General features: G+C 39.7%; 1 protein-coding gene across 3 annotated transcripts; it reads left to right on the plus strand.

Annotated features, from left to right (window-relative positions):
- The first annotated feature begins 3 nt into the window (after positions 1–3).
- On the plus strand, positions 4–22,757 carry LOC148161027 (uncharacterized). 3 transcript variants are annotated; one of them, XM_088002496.1, is made up of 4 exons: positions 4–100; positions 18,318–18,388; positions 20,531–20,623; positions 22,550–22,757. In XM_088002496.1, exons 2-4 carry the CDS (start codon positions 18,320–18,322, stop codon positions 22,649–22,651), a joined length of 264 nt encoding a protein of 87 aa, XP_087858622.1. In that variant the 5' UTR covers positions 4–100; positions 18,318–18,319; the 3' UTR covers positions 22,652–22,757. The 3 variants fall into 3 exon arrangements, with proteins under 3 accessions (XP_087858622.1, XP_087858069.1, XP_087858361.1); XM_088001943.1 differs by lacking the exon at positions 4–100 and adding an exon at positions 18,096–18,200; XM_088002235.1 differs by lacking the exon at positions 4–100 and adding an exon at positions 18,105–18,176.
- Positions 22,758–23,185: the final 428 nt, after the last annotated feature.

The raw sequence follows: 23,185 nt of genomic DNA on the forward strand, positions 1-23,185 counted from the left end.
TTTAACGAGGAAGCGGTCCGAGAGGTACGAGGGGTGAGGAGAACGACGACAGGGAGGGAGACGTGACGGAGGCGGCGGGGCAAAACGAGCCTGGGTGCAGGTACCTCCTCCTCGTCCTCCTCCTCATCCACCTCCTCCGTCTCTCCTCCCCGCTGGCCGCCTCGGTGTCTGTCGCTCGTGCTGCCGGTGATTTTTACTGTCTGCGTCCACCTCGCGTCTGCTGCTGCTTCCGGCGACTCTGCTTCCCTGTTCTCAAAGTGTCGCTGCTTGCAGCTCTGTATCTCCGTCGCAAACAACCTGCTGGTCACTCGACCTGCCACAGATACACACACATGCGCGCGCAGAGCACTGTCTACAGCAACACAAGTTGAACCTCGAGCTCCGCATATTTTCACAGTACAGAGTGGATTACACACACATTCTCTCCAGGATGGAGTTGTCCCTCAGCAAAGAAACAATTTGCCTGCAGGGTCCACACAGGCTCAGATAGCCGCTCTTAGCTGGGTACATTTTGTACTGAAATACTGGATAATATTTTTTCAGATTCACACCCAATAAATAATCTGACACTGACTGAAGTATACAGATGCATCTCAGTAAATCAGAATGTCATTCACCACTGCATTCATCTCAGCAACACCAAAAGTGAAATACACAGATTCATTTTACAGAATGGCATGTTTAAGGATATGAGGCCTGCACAGGGAGCATGCTGGCTGAGATGTATTTATGAACAATACCAAGCACAAACACAAAGACACAACAGTTACACTATGAATATTATTCTTGCTCTTTTACAAAGTAAGCCAATTACTTTCAATCTTACATTTAAGTGTTAATTGGTGCTGAAACTATTGATAGTATTTTCATTCTCAATTTATAGATGTTAAAATTTCAGATCTATGGTCAATGTTAAAATTCAAGCTCTTATGGCCGGGAACTCCGGAAGCCTGGGGGCCCTAAGCTGCTGTTTGGTTCACTTTGCCTTGGGCTGGCTTTGGGTTTAGTCAATAAATGAAGTGTATCAGTTTTAATGATTATGGCTTACAGTTAACAAAAGCCTAATATTCAGACTCCCAAAAAATAGAAACATTTGAGTGGGATGTTTTCTAACACACTTTTTCATTTAACTCAACTTTCCAATTGCAAGTAGGAATACAGAATTCTGTGCAGAGCCTGTATTTAGCAATGTTATTTTGTAAGTAACAGTACTTTCTTGCTGCACTGTCTGCATGCAGCTAATGGAAACCCAAAATTTCATTTTCTCCAAATTAAAAAGAGCATATAAGCCAGATTAAAAGATTTTAAGTACAAAATGTTATCTTATTGCTTTCCTAGGGGCTTTCATCTCCAGCCATTAAGGGCCAGAGTCCTGCAACCTTTAGATGTGTTCCTGTTCCAACACACAAATGGCTGAATTACTTCCCCAGCATGCAGTCAAGTTTGGTCAGTCCTACTAATGACCTGATGATTTGACTCAGGTGTGTTGAAGAAAAGATGCCTTTCTAAAGAAGGGTAAGCCACAAAGGGTCATAGCTAAAGAGCATTGTTTTTAGACTCCATCCATCCAATGTCTTTCAATATCTGAAATTGGGTTGCACGGGCAACAGGTCCATGATGGAACCCCAGACATTCTTCTCCTCCAGGTCATTCTGAGGGATCCCAGGGCATTTCCAGGCATACATAGTCCTTCCAGCAAGTTCTGAGTCTCCCCCAGGGAGGCACCCTGCAGCTTCTTGATCAGAAGCACAAACCACCTCAATTTACTCCTTTTGATGCATAGAAGCAGCGGCCTTTTTTTGAGCTTCCCAAAGGATGATGGAACCCTTTATCCTATCTTTACGGCTAAATCCAGTCACCCTGTGGAAGAAGCTCATTTCAGCCACTTGTATTTCTGTCATGATCCATGTCTCCTGGTCATAGATGAGGCTCAAAATGAAGACAGACCAGTAAATGAAGAAAGTTACTTTTTTGGCTCACCTCTTTCTTCAAGAGACAAGAGAAGCACTTGTGTTACTGCAAACAATTCTCCATTCCATCTATCCTTTTCCCATTCAATTCTACCATTACTCACAAACAAGAAACCAAGATGCTTAATCTCCTCTGTTTGAGTCAGAAACTGACCTCTTGCTCATTGCAGGTAGCACACCTTCTTTTGGTCAAGAACTATGATCTCAGACTTAGAGAAGCTGACTCTCATCCAGAGGCGGACCCAGAGGGGGGGGGCGGTGCCCCCCCTGTCATCTGATTGGTCCCCCAGTGGCCCCCCCCTGATGATTGACATGTAACAGTACCAGGTCATTCCTGTACATTATTTGGAATCATTCTAAGCCAACCTAATATCTAAAGAAGAAAAACAATAATAAATATATGAAAAGAAAATGTATAAAACTTTATATAAGTTCATGTGATGACATAAATAAATAGATTTATATCAGGCGCGATACCAGCCTCCTTTATACTTGTACTCATAATAACGAGCTGATATTGATCTCCTGGATGTTTCAAATGTGCTGCGCTGTGGTGCAACTCAAAGGCTAAAGCCCTTCAAACCTGGTGATGGTAAAACACCAAGAAGTTATTAACTGATCCTCCACAAAAAAAACAAAAAAAAAACGAAGAGGGACCGACAATGTTGGTAGTTTGGAGCAGAGGTTGCGCTGGAGTTTTTTCGTTGTCCGTCAAAGAAAAAAATAATTTTATTTCCAATTTGTAGTCATCAAACGAAACATTTAGTATTTCTCTGCGAGACCGTTTTTGAAATCAGGTAACATTTCACCAAATGACGTGATTAGAAGACGGCAGAACTCTGTTCGTTTCCTGATCCCGCATCGGTTCCCTACCGCGGTAAAGCTAGCCGGCTCTGACTCCAGCCGGCCCAGCACACAATATACTAGTGCGCGGTCGCTCAAGACATTATGGTACACCCATTTACGTGCTGCTTTCACAATAAAAGCGCACATCCGGTCCATGTTAGAGCTACTCAAATCCGGCCGCAGCATTTGCAAACAAAAAATAATATATGCTGAGAAACTAATACAAAACTAATACTATATATATATATATATATATATATATATATATATATATATATATATATATATATATATATATATATATATATATATATAGTCATTTTTATCTTTTTTCCCTAAGTTGTCGTGCCCATTGCTGAGAAACTCTCTGTTTCCAAAGACTCCTACCACTTCTGGGTGACAGAGGGACACCTCTAGAACAGAACCAGAAAGTGGCAACTAGATCTGATGTGTAATTTCAAAAATAAAAGACCATTAAAGTAGTAGTTTAGATCTATTCCACCTAAGTTGCCGTGCCCATTGCTGAGAAACTCTCTGTTTCCAAAGACTGCTACCACTTCTGGGTGACAGAGGGACATCTCTAGAACAGAACCAGAAAGTTGCAACTAGATCTGATGTATAATTTCAAAATAAAAGCCTATCAAAAAAGTCATTTCTATCTTTTTCCCCTAAGTTGCCGTACCCATTGCTGAGAAACTCTCTGTTTCCAAAGACTGCTACCACTTCTGGGTGACAGAGGGACATCTCTAGAACAGAACCAGAAAGTTGCAACTAGATCTGATGTATAATTTCAAAATAAAAGCCTATCAAAAAAGTCATTTCTATCTTTTTCCCCTAAGTTGCCTTGCCCATTGCTGAAAAACTCTCTGTTTCCAAAGACTCCTACCACTTCTGGGTGACAGATAAAAACGTCTGAGTGTTGGGGAGATGCCACAGAGTGGTAAAAATGGCCGTGTTCCAACTGTTTTGGGATTTATAGACATTGTGAAATTTTGACTCAACATATATCTCCTGTAAAATGTTACATTTACTCAGATTAAACTTTTGATCTGCCATCTATGTTCTATTACGAATAAAATATTATATGTTGCCACCTCCACATCATTGCATTCAGTTTTTATTCACAAATTGTTTAGTGTCACACCTGTTTTGAAATCTGGTTTGTATATAAGTAGTACATGTATAGGAGATTATAGAAAAATCTGTATATAAAAAAGATGATTGAGTGAGGCAGCTCTTTACATTTTCTACTTATTTGTGTATATAAAAATAAAAACGTATTATTTTAAAGGGATTTAATTTTGAAATTATAGATCATATGTGTTTGATATTTTCTGGTTGTCTTGTAGAGGTGTCCATCTGTCACCCAGAAGTGAGAGAAGTCACTGGAAACACAAAGTTTTTCAGCAATGTGCAAGGCAAATTGGTGGGAAAAACAACAAATGACTATTTTGAAATGCTTTTATTTTGAAATTACACATCAGATGTAGTTGCCACTTTCTGGTTCTGTTCTAGAGGTGACCCTCTGTCATCCAGAAGTGGTAGCAGTCTTTGGAAACAGAGAGTTTCTAAGCAATGGGCACGGCAACTTAGGTGGAATAGATAAAAAATGACTTTTTTGATAGGCTTTTATTTTGAAATTACACATCAGATCTGGTTGCCACTTTCTGGTTCTGTTCTAGAGGTGTCCTTCTGTCATCCAGAAGTGGTAGCAGTCTTTGGAAACAGAGAGTTTCTCAGCAATGTGCACGGCAACTTAGGTGGAATAGATCTAAACTACTACTTTAATGGTCTTTTATTTTTGAAATTACACATCAGATCTAGTTGCCACTTTCTGGTTCTGTTCTAGAGGTGTCCCTCTGTCATCCAGAAGTGGTAGGAGTCTTTGGAAACAGAGAGTTTCTCAGCAATGTGCACGGCAACTTAGGGGGAAAAGATAAAAAATGACTTTTTTGATAGGCTTTTATTTTGAAATTACGCATCAGATCTGGTTGCCACTTTCTGGTTCTGTTCTAGAGGTGTCCCTCTGTCATCCAGAAGTGGTAGGAGTCTTTGGAAACAGAGAGTTTCTCAGCAATGGGCACGACAACTTAGGGACAAAAGATAAAAATGACTATATATATATATATATATATATATATATATATATATATATATATATATATATATATATATATATATATATATATATATATATATATATATATATATACATGGGCGTAGGTTTGGGTAGGGACGGTAGGGACATGTCCCGACCAATATTCACGGGATATGAAAAAGTCCCGACCAATTTTTGCCATATTGGCTCAAAGAACGTGGATCTACGATCTTTGATTAGCATCAACAGGCGGTGCGTGGAACGGAAGCTTCTTAGTTTGACATTTATTATGAGCCTCCGAGACCGTGTCGGAACGGTGCTGTCGGGGGGTGGGGGGAGGGGGAGTCAGTTGAATCGTCGGACGTTCTTTGATTAGCTGCAAAAGGCGGCGGCTAGCTGGGCACACGCGTCTCCTTCTGAGTCTCCGAGACCATGTCGCCACCAAAAAAGAAAAGGACAGACATTAGAAGTTATTTCGCTACGTCGGCTGTAAGTACAGTGAGTGGACCCATAAGTTAGATATCTATCACGCAACGCATTTGTTGTAAAGTCCGGTGTTTAGTAAGGTCAGCACTGAATGTGAGGTAGAATAGGTCTGTTAATTATGTAATATTTTTTCACATAGGATGCTCAGACAGCAGAGCAAGGGGCAGAGCAGAACGATGGAGAGGTGGCTGGAGCTTCAGGGCTCCAGGTGAGGTGTTAGTTCTCACATCCACTAAAATCAAGTGCAGAAGCAGCAGAGATACTGAGAGAGATGCCCAGGGAAGTTCGTGGCCTATTCAATGAGGTGGAGACGCTTGTTAAGCTGTTATTGGTGATCCCTGTGGCCTCAGCGGAAGCTGAAAGAAGCTACAGTGCTTTGAAAAGGCTGAAAAACTGGCTGAGGTCGACAATGACCCAGCAGCGCCTTAACAACATCAGTGTATGCCATGTGCATCAAACAGCACTGGACCTCATTGATATCAAGCAAATTGGGCAGCAGTTTGTGTCTGTAAATGACAGACGGAGGCATGTGTTTGGTGCATTTAAATAACACATTTTGCCAGTTGATAAAGACAGACATGTTGAGCATGCAACAAACATTGCAATAATACAGAGAATTTTATTCATGTTTATTTTTTTTGTTAGTGCAATATATTATTTTATTTTATTATTGATTTCTTCTTATCTGCAATTGTGTTTGCTGCATCCAGAGGATATTTCTTTTGATCTTACTTGTAACGTTTGCTGAATTTTGTAAAGGAAAAAGTAAAGTGTTCTTGAACTGATCTGCTGAGTATGACTGTATCTGGTTGTATACACAAGATGTATGATATGGTTATGGTTGGGGGGAGGGGCTATTAAGCCAATGTGGTTTCCCCCCCCTTCTCAAAAATGTTCGGTGCTCTTGGGCATTTCACTGTGCTGCCGGGGGGGTTGGGGGGTGTCAAGGTCCCCACCAAAACTTAGACCGAACCTACGCCCTTGTATATATATATATAGTATTAGTTTTGTATTAGTTTCTCAGCATATATTATTTTCTGTTTGCAAATGCTGCGGCCGGATTTGAGTAGCTCTAACATGGACCGGATGTGCGCTTTTATTGTGAAAGCAGCACGTAAATGGGTGTACCATAATGTCTTGAGCGACCGCGCACTAGTATATTGTGTGCTGGGCCGGCTGGAGTCAGAGCCGGCTAGCTTTACCGCGGTGTTAAACCGTCCGGATCAGAGATGATTTCTGACAGAAATTGTTCTTAGTATGATTCATAATGAGCTCCGCGATGTTCTCTGTTCTCTGTGCGTAAAGTTGAAACTGCCTGCGCACCAAGTGTCAGCTGCGCTTGATCACAGTCTGGACAGAACCAGCGGACTGCTCTCTGTATCGAGATGAGGGTGAGGAGGGAATCTGACATATTAACTCTGTTAAGTTTTTACTGGTTTTGTTTTTAAAACACCATTAATGTAAGCAGTGTAACTATATATTGTATATTTCCCATCACACATAAAGCAGATAAATGCATCTAACTTTTTCTCCGTAGTGACACAAACCACTGACTGCCTCCAATAACTTATAACAAATGAAATTAAGCGACTCCACTTAAATTACCATTAATTCACCCGCTGCGGTCTGAACGCACAGCTTCACAAATTCTTCCTGGTCGCATCTGCAGAGAAATCTGTGCTGGTTCATCGACAGTTGGATCTGTATGAACCAAACCGAACAATTGAACGCTGCGAGATTTTTTATTTTATTTTATTTTATTTTTTAACCCTATGCACGGTTCGGGCGTGCGTTTTTACCAGGATTTTTTATTTTTATTTTTTGCATGGTTTCGCTTCTCCAAAACGGACAGATGTTACTTCTGCCGCGCTCCTTCTGAGCATCGCTCTCCTTCTGGATGCGGGAGGGTAACGTCTTCAACTCCATTTATTAAAACTGCAGGGCGAGTTAAGTTTAATTCTTCGCATTGGTTGTGCAGCGGACTGCGCATGGATCTAATTAACTTCTGCACCTTTATTTATTTCCTCAAAATAAACTGCTGGCTCCTCTGTTTAGACTATAAATGGATTAAAACAACGTTGCATTGTCTTTAGTTTTCTCTGTTCTGTACTGGAGACTGGAGTTAAAGGCGCCATTTCAACTAAAGGTTTGCAATGAGCTTCCTAACCAAGGTGTCCAGTCCATCACTCTTCCACACGCTGTCAGCTCCGGTCAGAAAGACGCATTTAGTTCAGTGTCCATGAGATGATATTCAGCAAGGATTTTTTTATTGACTGATTTTAGTTGCCTCTGCGATGAGCTCTTTGCGTAAAGTCTATCATGTCTCCATGTGAACCAGTCAAAGGTGTTAATTATAACCTGTCAAATGACAGAGGGGCTTAAAAAAATAACCAAATATTCAGTTTGGTTATTTTTTAATTATATATATATATATATATATATATATATATATATATATATATATATATATATATATATATATATATATATATATATATATATATATAAACTAGATAGATATATAGATGTGCGCACACACATTTTAAATTTTGCACCCCCAACTTTAAAAGTCGAGCTCCGCCACTGCTCTCATCCCAGCCACTTTTTACATAGCAGCAGAGCTCTACAGCACATACTAGATGTAATGGTCTGAGAAATCAATAGATCCCTGAAAAGCAAGGACACAAAAAGAGGTCTTGAGATTCCCAAACCACACACCCTTCTCCCCTTTTCTATACCTTGGGACATGGGCGCGGTAAAGGGGTGAAAAGCGATGACAATTCTAGGGGCCCTGACCAGCAGGGGGCCTTCCACAATTTAATTATTTGTATTTTGTTCATAGAAATAAAATTTAAAAAATCGGGATCTTGTCAAATACAAAATTAATCATATTGTATTTTCAAAGATTGTTTTTAGCAGTAGAAATTTAATGTTACCCCTCCCAGACCAAAAAACACACATCCGTTTTTTTCCCTGAACTCTCCCTGAATCTGCATGAAATGGTTCGTTCCTGCGTGAAGCTAACAGCTACAGTCAGTAGAAGCTGCAGCTGAATGCAGCTGCTACTGTGGCAGTTACTATGCTGCTAAGAAAAGTTATAAAATCAGGTTTTCAAAAACAATATATATATATATATATATATATATATATAGAGAGAGAGAGAGAGAGAGAGAGAGAGAGAGAGAGAGAGAGAGAGAGAGAGAGAGAGAGAAGGCAAGAGTTTAATTTATAACCCGGTTTTTCTCCAAGAGAGGTGGGTAGACTGTGTGAGATTATCAACCGTGTAGCATAATTAGCTTAGCTACGAAATGTTTGCCTCCTTTTCATTAGCATTTAATGAATTAAGGGAAAAAAATTACCAACATATTCATATATTTAACTTGTCCCTTGTACCTTTTACCACTTAACAACAGATGACCCACGTCCCTCCTGACCCGTCCTCTCCTGAGAGAAATTAAAGCTGCAGTATGTCACTTTCATATAAATATTTTTCACATATCTTTTAAAACTGTCATTATGTTGTGACAGTATGGTATGAGAGGTAATCTGTGAAAAATCTATTTCCTCTGCCTTCTCCCAGTGCTAGAAACAACCAGTCAGTGGCAGGAGAGTTTTAGTGCTGTCAATCACAATCTCATGTGGTGCTGCTCATCCTTCCTCCCCCTCGATTTGTGCCGTGCTGCAGCTAGCATAGCACAAATCTGTGAATGCTCAGTTTAGCTAGCATAGCTACCAATGATGGCAGATAAACAGTTTCTTGTAATGATAAGTTGTTTCTCCACCATTAGCACATTTATCTAACTAAGTTGTTGCAGGGTTTTTTTTTAGTTAAAAAAAGCATTCCTGTTCCACATTTGCTTGTTTTTCAGAATTGTACAGAATCAATGTCACAATAAAGGTATAAGAAAGGTAATTTGAACTGGGATGTGTAGACTTTTTATACCACCTGTATCTCAAAGCGAACCTCCCACTGGTAACTATTATTAGTTGGATACATTACTTGAAAAGATAAGTCATTTCTGAAGCTAAAGCTCATTTTCCTGTGATTCTTAAATCCTGGGAGTAAAGTAGCTGAAGTGACATCAAACATCTGTGGCCTTTGTTTGACTTAATTAGATACAACAGTAGAACAATTGATTTTTTTATCCTTTTCTAAGGGGACTGAAAAAAGTGTTCCCATATCTATCGACAGTTATTTAAAATGGTTTATGTCTCTGCATCAGAAGATGTAGAAAACTGATCAGTGCTTAGAGCTACATAATATTTGTAACCTTTATTGAATCCTGACTGAGAAAGTTATCCTCTTTATATTTCTTGTTTCATGAACTTTAGTGGTACCCTAAACAGCTATTGGCACTTTTTTGTAGAGATGTGTGAAAAGCCTTAAAAGGAAATCATCAGTTTTGTTCCACCACAGTGGCACACTTTTTTTATTAGAAAAACCTCACTTTTAATTTGAGTTCATTTATTCTGTCAGGAATAAAACAGCATTTATAAATGGAAATAATTTTCATTTTAAGAAAGAATTATTTTTTAGAAAAATTCATGCTACAACGCTTATCTACACAAGTAAATATAGCGGACAGTTTGTTTACTTATGCTTTTCTTTCTCAATTTGACTGAGATGTTTTAGAGCTTCAAAGTAACTTATAACTGTCATATTGGCAAAGGAGGTTTCAGGTGTATATATTTGCCACCTGAGATTTTATAATAAAATGATATCCTAAGATATAAATCTTTCCCCATCTGAATAAATGTGTTCAAATTAAAGGTTGGATTTTTGTTAGGTTTGGTTCTGTGTGAGCTCATGCTCCAGGAGAAAAAGATTAACTTATTTTAAGACTTTCTTCACATCTTTAGTAGGGATACCATTGCATGTGTCCTGTGCATTTTGATAAAGATCAGTTTTATTGCACATTTTCATAAAAGTCATTTTTTGGCTCTATCAAAAGACTCAATAATCTAATTTGAATGTGGGTAATGGGATATCCCATTTGATTGCACTCAAAATTTGAAATTGAGCTGAGCATTTAATCTCTCTTCAGCAGCCATGCTGTGTGTGGGAGGTTATGTGTGAATGAAGGAAACTGCTGCCTCTTGAGGATTTGAGCCTGTAATGTTACAGGTTGCATGTGAGAGCGGGGCTCAAAGAGGTGTTCCTCTGCCACCTGCCCACAGCTCAGAGCAGCAGGGTTCAGCTCCACTGAAGTGTTCAGTGAAGAGTCTATTTTAAATTTATACAAGTTGTTATGTAAGTAATCATGTGCCAAGTGTTTTTACTTGGTGATCCAAACACACACTAATTAATTCGGTCACTGTGTGCTTTTAAAAAGACTCTGACTTTATAGAGACACAATACTATTAGAGGAAAACTAAAATCCCTTGAATTTGCACCAAGTGTGACACCTAATATTTAATTTGCAGACTAAATCATCTCTAATTTATTTGCCTGTGTAATATTTTAAGGTGGTCTTGATCAAGCGTTAATCAGGCTTTTTTGAAAGTGTTTTAAATGTCTTTGCACTTCAGGTGCATTTTCTGTTGTTTTTAGTTCTGGTGTTAAACCTCATCATGCCAGCCAGTCAGGACTTTATAAGGACAGTGAACATTAAGTGAACACAGTGAAGATAAGTGCCAACCCAGTCAACATACTTTAAACTTTGGTCTTTAACATTTCTTCATATAAAGAAAATGGAAGAAATGAACATTTTAACAAACGGCAGAGACATCTAATTTGATCTTTGCAGCACTGTTTCACTACTCAAGTGTGTGAGTCTATTTAATATCTGAATGAATCAGAGGTTTGACTCAACAAAAACAAAAATCGCAAAATGGGAGGCAAAGTGCGCCCATAAACAAATTTGTTTTAGAAAGCCTGAACGTTTGATCAAAACTGTGATAAAATATCAGGAGAAAGTCCCGTTTCTTGGATTTAAAGAAAATTAAGGATGATTTTATGTTCTTGACTGTCTTGTATCTCAGTAGCATGTTCTTCTTATGTTTTGTGAGTTTCTCTGGGTACTCACATAACATTTTGCTCTCATAAAATTTGTCCTCCTATCAACTCTGTCCAGCTTCTCTGTCTCTACTGAAGAAAAGAATCTCCACAATATATAATACACATTTTACACCATTGGAGTTGTGTGGTGAGGGAGATGTGCAGTGGTTTGTATTGCACAGGCCAAAACTTCTATTGTATGGTCTAATCTGACTTTCTTCTTCTACTTGTTTGCTATGTCTCTTACACTGTTTGTGGGAAACTGCAGAGGGCATTCCAACAACAATAGCTGTCTTCCTGTAACACGTCCATGAAGGTCAAATTTGCAGTCCCACTACTTTGTGTAGATCTAGCAAAAAAATTCACAAAACACACCTCAGCGTTTCAGTTGTAACTGGACAAACTGTGAAAAAGTTAAGAGTGTGAATACTTCTGCAATGAAAGAGATGTTAAAAATGAACAAAAATAAGAAAAAATAAGAGAATGACACTAAAACACACCAAAACCATGACTGTTAGGTTAATTAACAACAATAAATTCTCTGTAGGTGTGTGTGTCTGCTTGTGTGTGTGTGGGTGTGGGTGGTTGTCCTGTCTGTGTCAGTGTTGCTCTGCAATGAACTGATGACCTGTCCAGGGTGAACCCACCTACCGTGTTCAGATGATTGATTCAAACTGTTGAACAGCTTGTGTTCAGCAGTAATGGACATACATTTCTCTTTGAAAACTATTGTTTCAAAATGACGGGGAAGTGTCATCAAATAGAAAGAGGATGTCAAATTGCTGAGCAAGAGTTTTCCACACTTTATTGGTGGTTTCAGTTTACGGACTTCTTCAATACTCCGCTTTTCAAAATAATTTCAGTTATGGTTTTCTCCCTAAAAACTTTGTAGACACACACACACACACACACGCACACACACACACACACACACACACACACGCACACACACCCCCCCCCCCCCACACACACACACACACACAAGAAACAAATGCATAGATACTGTATTTTTTTCGGACTATAAGCCGCTACTTTTTCCCCACACGTTGAACCATGCGCCAGGGGGCTCTTTAGCAGGAAGTGAATTGTTGGAAGTGAAAATTGGAAATCAAAGAAGTGCTGATTTTCATTTAGAACAAGCACATCCTAGCAGCAGGCACGAGTAAGAAATGTTTTCAAACTCCTCATCATGGAAACCACACAAAGAAGTTCATATATATATGGGGTTCTATTTGTGTCAAAAATAAATAGAAGTCATATGTGTAGATGTTGTTGGTCTATGTCGTTGCTATGTCACTTTGGTTGATGTCTATGGTCTTAGTGCTTTATGGATATGTCGATGTTGCATGTAGGTGATGCATATGTTAGATATTGCATATGTCTATGTTGTATATGTGATACAGACTGTGGGAGAACCACAGTGCTGGTTCTGTTGGACCTCAGTGCAGCTTTCGACACTGTTGACCACGACATTTTACTGAATCGACTGGAGAGTTGGGTCGGACCCTCCAGTCCAATGCTCAACTGGTTTGAATCTTACATAAAGAACAGGGATTTCTTTGTTTCAATCGGAAACTTCTCATCAGAGAGGTCAAAGGTCACATGTGGGGTACCCCCCAAAACTTTCTCTAGCTGAACAGAAACAAAACTGAAGTCATTATCTTTGGACCTAAAGAGGAGCGAACTAGCACTAGGACTACCAGGATTTTGAAAAATTTCTATCTCTACCGAGAGAGGGCCAAACTGGGTTATTAGCATCCAAATGTGGCCAAACTGACGACTCTCAAGGGTCTAATTAGCATCCCTGTAGATGTGACCATAGCCTGAGGGACCAGCAGGGGGAGGGAGAGCCAAACTCACCGGACCAGTTTTTGCTCCAATTCATGCTTATTGTAAATATATGTACCGCAAATGTGCAGTTGTGCAAAATTGCGCTGATTAGTGGAGAACAATGATTTAACTTTTATTGTAGAGTGAGATGGCATGAGGCAGGAAAGATTTCCTGTATCTGTCCCTACCACAGCAGAGTTCAGCTTTGCCCCCCCTCTTGTGGTGCGTCAGTAATGGCCTTATTTACACAACAAAAGCGCCTCTTCACACCCTCTCTTGGAGGGCCAACGTGGCCCCTCTCTGGTACCTAGAGGAAGAGTCCCATTTTGGGTATTGTTGGTAGTCCTAGTGCTAGAATCAATGCACAGCTTCAGTTATTACAACTGAAAACCAGCGATCAGCCTGAAACCTGGGAGTAGTGATGGACTCTGACCTGAACCTTCAGAGCCACATTAAGACAGTCACAAAGTCGGCCTTCTATCACCTGAAGAACATCTCCAGGATTAGAGGACTGATGTCTCAGCGAGATCTAGAGAAACTCATCCATGCATTTATCTTTAGCTGCATTGATTACTGCAACAGCATCTTCACAGGGCTGAGTAACAAATCAAACAGCTGCAGCTGATCCAGAAGCTACTGCTCGTGTTCTCACTAAAACCAGGAAGATGGAGCACATAACACCAGTTTTAAAGTCCCTACACTGGCTCCCTGTAGCTCAAAGAATAGACTTTAAAATACTGTTGTTAGCCCCACAATACCTTAAAGATCTGTTGTTGCTGTACCAACCGTCTAGACCTCTCAGATCTTCTGGTTCTGGTTCTGCTCTGCATCCCCAGAACCAGAACCAAACGAGGAGAAGCAGCATTCAGTTTCTATGCACCACAAATTTGGAACAAACTTCCAGAAAACTGTAAAACAGCTGAAACACTGTTGATTGATTGATGTGTTTGCTGCATATGTACATGTTGTATATATTATGTCTTTAGCAGCGTCGTGGTTATTGGGGCGTGCACCCCAATAACCACGGCAAGGCAGTCACTGCGCAGCTGCTGTTACAATTTTTTGAGTCTATTTGACCCATAAAAAGCGTCACAATTTTAAAGGCTTGGATCTGCCTTGCTTTCTTTGGTTCAATACTGATAATTAGCACAATATTTACAGCTCATGTATTGAACATCCAACAGTCCACATCCAGTATGTAAGTAGGTTGCTTACATTTTTTCTATTAGTTTTAGATACTGAAATGTCTCTCCCCATGAGCAACACATGCAACTACACATAAAGGAATCCAGAGATCTCAAAAATGCTACGTAGCTGCATTTTACTCAAGCTGCAGTACATAACTTGAATAAAAAATATGTTTTCACCATATTTGTTAAAGCTGTCACCATGTTGTAGCAGTTTGTTATTAGACAGATAATCTGTGAAAACAATCAATCTCCTCCATCTCCTTCCTGAATTACTATTACTGGTTAAAGTAATGCACCGTTCTGACCAAAACAACCAATCAGAACAAGTAGGACGCTCTTAGTGCTGTCAATTATCCTCATTCACTTGCTGCTAAATGTGCTAATGGTGGAGAAACAACTTATCATTACAAGAAACTGTTTATCTGCCATCATTGGTAGCTATGCTAACTAAACTGAGCATTCACAGATTTGTGCTATGCTAGCTGCAGCACGGCACAAATCGAGGGGGAGGAAGGATGAGCAGCACCACATGAGATTGTGATTGACAGCACTAAAACTCTCCTGCCACTGACTGGTTGTTTCTAGCACTGGGAGAAGGCAGAGGAAATAGATTTTTCACAGATTACCTCTCACACCATACTGTCACAACATAATGACAGTTTTAAAAAATATGTGAAAAAATATTTATATAAAAGTGACATACTGCATCTGTAACCCACGTTAATATCACGTTAAAATAGGAATAAATAGTTGCCCATGTTAAAATCTGACATAAAAAGGAATAAATAGTTGCCCATGTTAAAATCTGACATAAAAAGGAATAAATAGTTTCCCATGTTAAAATCTGACATAAATAGGAATAAATAGCTGATTAAAGTCTGTGAACAGAAAATAACGTCGCTGCCCCTTTAAGAAGCCAGCGTTACAGACGCTGGGTGACGCTGCAGTGCACAAACCTGAGGGAGAGAGCAGAGGAGGAATCGGAGGAAAAGAGCGGTGATTAATTAACAGAAAAGTTAATATTATAGTTGAGAAAACATAATTTACCTGGTCGGAAACTGACGGGGATTTTATGAGAACTAAGTTACATCGGTTTTGGTGAGTTTTGTGTTTATTTTTTTACATTTTCACCGTGTTGTACTTTTCCTTTTGGCGGAGAGCTAACGCTAAAATCGTAGCTGTTGCAAAGAAATGCTCCGTCATAAACTGTTATCCGGTTAATATATTGGGTTTATGAAGAAGAATTTATTAGTATAATTTAAGGATTTAAAAAGAGTTCTGTCGTGTTTGTGACCTGTTACACAGGTCAGGTTTTTTTGTTCGGTTGGAATCTCGGACGGAGCGAGGATCGGTCTGCCATGTGCGACGTGCACTTTTACAGACGGGATTCAAGATGGCGAGCCGGACCTAGACCTTCAATTCATCTCCTCCATTGTATCAGGGAGGGACTCTCCTGCGTGGGGTAATTCGCTGCCGGAGCGGTAGGAATATCAGGAACTAGTTCAAACTGAACTGAACAGGATTAAGAACTGATTGAGTTATTATTTTTGGACTGAATCAAACTTGGGCTTTTCATTGAACTGAGCACCTGAACTTACATTTGGACTTGAACTTGAATTTAAAGTGCCCTACTTTGATTTTCATGTTATGTCTCTGAATGTGATTTGAATAATTGTGGTCCACTTTGATTTAATTGTGTTTGAAGGTATTTCCTTACCTGTGAAAGACAAGAAAACGAGTTAACTCAGGAAGAAAAATAGGAGTACTAAAATAGGTGTAACCTAGGAAAAGAGACTGGTCTAATTAAACTAGATTAGTTTTACTAAAATAAACCAGGTGAACTAAAGAGTAAAAAGAAGGAGTGATCTACTTTTCTTTTTTTTCGAGGGGTTTCATGTATTGTATTTTATGTGTGTGTTTTGCATTCAGTAAATTGCCGGCTTTTTCCATTTAATGCAGCGGTCTCTGGTGTTGTTATTCTTGCTTCCCCACTCCTTAGAGCCTAGAACTGGTCCAGTAGCGCAGTTAGCGGTGTGATACCGGTGCTACACATCACTTAGGAGAGGGCAGGTCAGGAGGGACATGGGTTTGAGCTGCTGCTGACTGACTCATCTGTTGTTAAGTGGTAAAAGGTACAAGGGACAAGTTAAATATATGAATATGTTGGTAATTTTTTCCTTAATACATTAAATGCTAGTGAAAAGGTGGCGAACAATAGTTTGTAGCTAAGCTAACTATGCTACATGGTTGATAATCTCACACAGTCTACCCACCTCTCTTGGAGAATAACCGGGTTATAAATTAAACTCTTGCCTTCTCTCTCTCTCTCTCTCTCTATTTTGTTTTTGAAAACCTGATTTCATAACTTTTCTTAGCAGCATAGTAACTGCCACAGTTGTTCTTGTTTCCTACTATCTGCTGCTAACAGTGTCACAGTGAAGTGCTCCAAGCAGGAATGAACCATTTAACTCAGATTAGGGAGTTCAGGGCAAATATGGATGTGTGTTTTTTGATCTGGGAGTGGGAACATTAAATTTTTACTGCTAAAAACAATCTTTGAAAATACAATATGATTAATTTTGTAATTGACAGAGCCCCAATTTTTTTATTTTTATTTCTATGAACAAAAAATAAATAATTAAATTGTGGAGAGCCCCCTGTTGGTTAGGGCCCCTAGAATTGTCATCACTTTTCCCCTCATTACCACGCCCCTGCTCCTTTCCTCCTAAAGACATCATTCCTCGATAACAAACACCTCTCTCGGACTATGCCAGGGACCACAACCACTTGGCTTCATGGCCCTTTGACGTCACCGCCTTCACTCATGTCTTTGTTTTGCCCCTTTGTTTTGTCTGAATGTTGCCATCTGCCCTAATGTGTCCTTTCCTCTTTTCCTTTGGTTTATTTTGTTTGTATTTCCTTTTAACTCATGTAAAGCATTTTGAATTGCCCTGTTGCTGAAAATGTGCTATATAAATAAAATAACCTTACCTTATATTATGTCTATGGGACCAACGACATTGACCAATTACAGACGTTACATAAAAAAACAACTGCGAAGGGTTCACTGCTTTTCTGCAGATGAACTGACAAGATGACAGTGAGTAATAACCACGACGCAGCTGGGGACATAACATCTGCAACATCTACATGGAACATCAACATATCCATAAAGCACTTAAACCATAGACACCAACCAAAGTCACATAGCAATGACATAGACCAACAACATCTGCACATATGACTTCTACTTAGTTTTGACACAAATGGAACCCCATACACTTCCATTTATTTATTTATTTTTTAAGTTTGTAGGTGCGGCTTATAGTGAGGTGCTCTCTATAGTCCAGAAAATATGGTATTCATTTATGGGGCTTTCTTTTGAATAGTATAGTTACTGGATCGGATTCCTTCCGCTTTATAGTAGTATTATGTCGCCTAGTTTTCTCACAGTTATGTCAAAAGATACATTCAGTGGAGGGATCGGTGGTAGAAAAAAAAGAATTTAAAAAAAGAAAACAAAAAAGATTGCTGCTGCCCTGAGAGAGCAATATGAGGCACTAGTTTAGATATGTTGGAATTTTGCGTCCTCTGGTGGTTACTTTTAAGAATAGCAGTCACTTCACAGTTTGTGTAACTCCCTCAAAGACCCGCCTACCAGGTCGTAGCTTATTGGTCAGCTGTTCTTATAGCGGCACAGGATTGGTCCGGAGGTGATTTTCGTCAGCGAAGTCGGAAAACAAAAACACGGTTAAATGGTATGTAGTAACCTACAGTCTTCGGTAGGTAACGCTTTAAAGGTTCACTTTATTTAATTATCATTCAACAGAGCGCTTGTATAAAAGAGGAAACACATGTTTTAAGAGCAGGCATTAGATTTTTCTTTAAACTGTCTGCAGAAATGCCAACATCTCCTGTGAAAACCCAGATCCCCCTCACCAGCTTCGGGCATCTCATCACAGAAGTGAAGGTAAGATCCCAGAAATATATGCCGTTTGTCTTATAACGATGGAAAACAGCAGCAGTCGGTGCTGCAAGACTCCACACAGAAGGAGTAGGATGGTCAGTATACCTGGTCCGTAATCAGTCGTACAGCAAACTGGATCGTCAAGAAGAAAATAAGACAGCAGACCCCGTCACAGGACATGGGACACGTTGAACTACTCCTGAACCTGACAGCATGAGAAGCGTCCTGTCTGACTCAGGCCCAGCGGGCATTGGGGAGCATTACCCGCCCACAGATTCAGCCGTGTTCCGATATCTGTGTCCTCTGTCACTTTTATCAGCAGTTAAAACTGATTAATCCGTTGTTAACGTGTCGTAACCTGTTTTTCCGAGCCGACTTTAAACGCAACATGAGCGCTGCGACACTCACGCTGGGTTTAAACCTGTGGGGCAGTGAAGGAGACCTGCTGCTGCTGTGCAGACCTACACAGGTGTGTTAGAATCATGGCAGCAAAATGTCAAGAACTTTGCAGAGTTTTCCCCCCCAGACGTGAGTTGAGTAATGCTGTTGGATGCAGAAATATTAGCTAAAAGATGACTAGTTAATGTTTTGAGTAATATTATTATTTCTAGGTAGATTGATTGTGCCCCCCCCCCACTCCCATCCCCCAATAAGCCGATGCCGAAACCTGTTAAACTCGCCTGGAGCCGGGGCGAGCAGAAAAAGGACTGAATATTCTATGTTAAGATTCTTAATAATTTTTCCTTTTATCTGATACTCATAAACAAAAACTCATCTAATTAGTTAGCAGATTCCACTTGTGTGCACCTTAGTCTCATTATCAGTACAACTGTTCTGTGAGGTCGTCATTAGTGAGCCAGTTGAAGCTGAAAGTGGAAAAAATGTGACAACCACAAATTTGAGCATACGATCTACACTGTGGAAAAATGGTGGCAGCATCATGCTGTGAGGATGATTTTCAGAGTTAATGGAAGGATTACATCGGAATGGCTTAGATCAAAGTGTAGCCATGTGTAACAATGGTCCAGTCAAAGTCCAGACCTTAATCCAGTTAATACAATTTGTGGCCAAACTTTAGCATAGCTTTTCACAGATTATACTCTCCATGCAGTCAGACTGAACTAGAAGAAGAAGAATGACCAAAGCCCCAGTTTTTACATAAAGCCATAACCCAAAATCTTTAAGACGACATTTCTGTAAAAGGGTATTTTAAGGAGGATCACACATGGCACAGATTTCAGGTTTTTATATGTGGAAAAAATATTCAAACTATGTAAAAATGTCCTTCCATTCCAAAGCTTTGTACAACCTTGTGTGAGAAAATACACTTAAGTTTGAGCCTGTAGCATGACAAAAGAAGGAAATGTCCAGGCTTCTAAATAATTATAACTAAACTACAACATGACCTAGTGGTGGCAGCATGGTGCTGTGGGAAAGAATTTCTTGAGCAGGAACAGAGGAAAGCTGGTAGAGCTGAGTCAGAGGGGCTGAATATAAATGTCAGCCACACTTTGTATTTGTAAATCAATTTAAAAAGTTTACTTTTGCCAGGTGCAGAATAGACAGCATAAGCTTTAAAAATGTAATATTCAAAATGTAGTAATTGTCAGGGTTTTTGTATAAATTAGAAAATTTGAAAAAAAATGTAAGTAATAAAGTAATGGAACATTTAAGTTGGGCCTCAGACTCACAGAGGTGACCAGTTGTCAGAACAACACGTGAAACCTTGTTGGTCATTCCTGACCATCTCACAGACATTGATGTACTGTCTGACCGTCTGTCCTGATAACTTAGAGCCTTTGTTAGCTCAGAAACAGAACAGCTACTAAACAGACTCAAGCCTCTCTTCTTGGACATGTCTGCTTTAAAGACAGACAGGCAGAGGAGAACCAACCAGAACCTCTTCTTCATAGTCACATCCAGCATCAACACAAGCAACTTCTTCATTCATCTGTTGCTTTCACATTCATTTTGATGGTGAAACTGCTTTGCTTGACGGTAATCATGTTTTATTCTGATCAGGAAGTGATCATGTTACCATACTTCTTTAATTGCTGTGGCTTACAGTTTTTTTCTTTTCATGCTTTTACCTTGTGATTGATATATGTTGTTGTCCTGACAGGAGAAATCTTTTATGTGTTTCAGAAGCAGCTGTTTGGCATCGAAGGACCCTCATCTGTGCATCTGACCGGTTGGAGGAAATACTTCAATAGCTACACACTGCAGGGCCGCAGAAATGTACATAATGCACTTAAATACAGCTCATATTTACAACAGATATCCAGTCCAGTATAACAATTCATGAAAAAGAATTACTTTAAATTTTTCACATTTTGTACACTAAAGCCACTAACTTCAGTTTATTTAGTTGGGATCAGATGTGATGGGGCATCACAAATAATGCATACTTATAAAGTGGAAGGAAAAGTTGACTTTTTTTTTAAATGGCAGTATTATTTCTTTTCCAGGCAGATAGTGCCACTTTATAGCACAATTAAGTAACTATGATACCTTAGTATTAATAAAAATGTTTTATATATATATTAAAAAAAAATATATATATATATATATATATATGTATAATTCCCTTCTCACCCTCTGCGCCTGGTCTCTTTTCATCCTCTGAGCTCAGGTCCTCTACCAGAGGCCTGGGAGCTTGAGGTTCTCCTCCAGTATCTTGGCTGTGCCTAGAACTGCACATTTCTGGACTGAGATGTCTGATGACAGTCCAGCACATAACAGCAGGGTGCAAGATGCTGGCAGGGAAAACGTACATGGAACGACATAACCAAGTGGCGGGCATAGTGTACAGGAACATCTGTGCAGAATATGGACTGGAAGTCCCGAGGTCAAAGTGGGGAACACCCCCAAAGGTGGTGGAGAATGACCGAGCTAAGATCCTGTGGGACTTCCAGATCCAGACAGACAAGATGGTAATGGCGAACCAACCGGACATTGTGGTGGTGGATAAAGAACAGAGGAAAGCCGCTGTGGTGGATGTAGCAATACCAAGTGACTACAACATCAGGAAAAAGGAGCAGGAGAAACTGGAGAAATACCAGGGCCTCAGAGAGGAACTGGAGAAGGCCTGGAAGGTGAAGACCACAGTGGTGCCTGTGGTCATCGGGGCCCTCGGGGCAGTCACCCCCAAACTGGAGCAGTGGCTCAAACAGATCCCAGGAACAACATCAGACATCTCAGTCCAGAAATGTGCAGTTCTAGGCACAGCCAAGATACTGGAGGAGAACCCTCAAGCTCCCAGGCCTCTGGTAGAGGACCCGAGCTCAGAGGATGAGAGAGAGAGAGAGAGATTATGTTTTATATATATCAAATATGACTTAAAAGAAATTTGATTTTATAATTTAGTGCCTTGAAATTAGACTTCTGTCTCTTTAAACACCTTCTCTTTCTGAAACTTCACCTTTAAGGAAGTCAGCATAACATCGCTCCTCTATAAACCTTTTTCCTGAGAAGGGGCTCCTATAATGAACTCACCAGTTTGTCATGTCTGTCATTAAAGGTGTTTGCTAATTACTTCTAGCTAGTCTGAAGGAGCCCAGTCATGGAGTCTTGGGGGAGGGCTGCGCCTCGAAGGCTGGGCTATGTCCACCCAGGCGTTTTGCACAGCTGAATGGTTGCCATGAAGATGAAAAGATTTTTCAAATATGCATAAAAAAATCAAGGTATGTTTTTGGTGAAGAAATAGCATCATAAACTAATGTTATAATGTTAAATAATTAAATGCAATTAAATCCAAATAACTTAAAAAAATATATATTAACCAATGAGATTAAACTGTTTAAATTCAAGGAAAACATCACACCGGTGTCCGAGAAGCTACTAGAAGCTGATAACCTCAGCGTAAAGATTTAAATTTTTTATTTTTCATGAAATGCAGGAGCAGCAGCCACCAGGATGGGTTCAGATTCACTGTAAGGTTTCTGTTTCAAACCAGCAGGGCTGTACACTTGTTTCAAACTCTCAGCTTATCAAATTCTTACTTCCTCTTAATTCCTTGGATTGTGTTTCTTTCACTTCATAATTATGTACTATGATGTGCTGGTCAATCACAAAATCCCAACGACATCCAGAGAAAGGGTTTAAGGGTCTAAGTTGTTCTGCATATTACTGTATCAATAAAGGAATTGTCTTTTTGTGTTGCAGTGTGTCTTGGCTACTTATGGGGTCCTGGTGCTCACAGCTGCAGCTTACCTGATGCACAAACAAAACAAAGATGGAAGGCAGACGTCTGCTTCCACGCACTGAAACTCTGGTTCACTTATTGTTATTCTGTGAAGGAAATAAGGTTCTGGAAGCTCTGAGCTGTTTACCGAGTGTTTTATCATGTCAATAAAGGCTACACTCATCCTTCTTTGGTTATTGCATTATTGAATTCAGGTTGAGCAGAGCAAGATTTAAGTGTTTGCTTTCGTCATTGTTTTCTCACAAGATGCTCATGTCCTGTGATGAGTCTGGACTGGTTGTGTTTTCTCATGCCAATCACCAACCTTCCCTCTGAAATGTTTTTGGAACGTTGCATAAATATGAGATGTTGAGCAAAAAAGAAAGTGATAGTAAGGTTGCTTTTTACTGAAGCTCAATTTGTTCATAATTTGCAGACTTGCAAGAACTAATTATTCCTAAAGTTTTATGCATTGTTATGTGTGTGTTGTGACCTTTTTTATTATGAACAGAGTGCAACATTTTGGTCAAGTGAAAACACTGACATGATGTGCAAGAAGTGAGAACAATCACTGGCCTCAGAGGAACTGGGAGGAACTCTGCTACAAACTCATTTAA

This window comes from Poecilia mexicana, unplaced genomic scaffold, assembly GCF_051168715.1.
Source record: "Poecilia mexicana isolate PSO_F unplaced genomic scaffold, ASM5116871v1 scaffold_1, whole genome shotgun sequence".
NCBI lineage: Eukaryota > Metazoa > Chordata > Actinopteri > Cyprinodontiformes > Poeciliidae > Poecilia > Poecilia mexicana.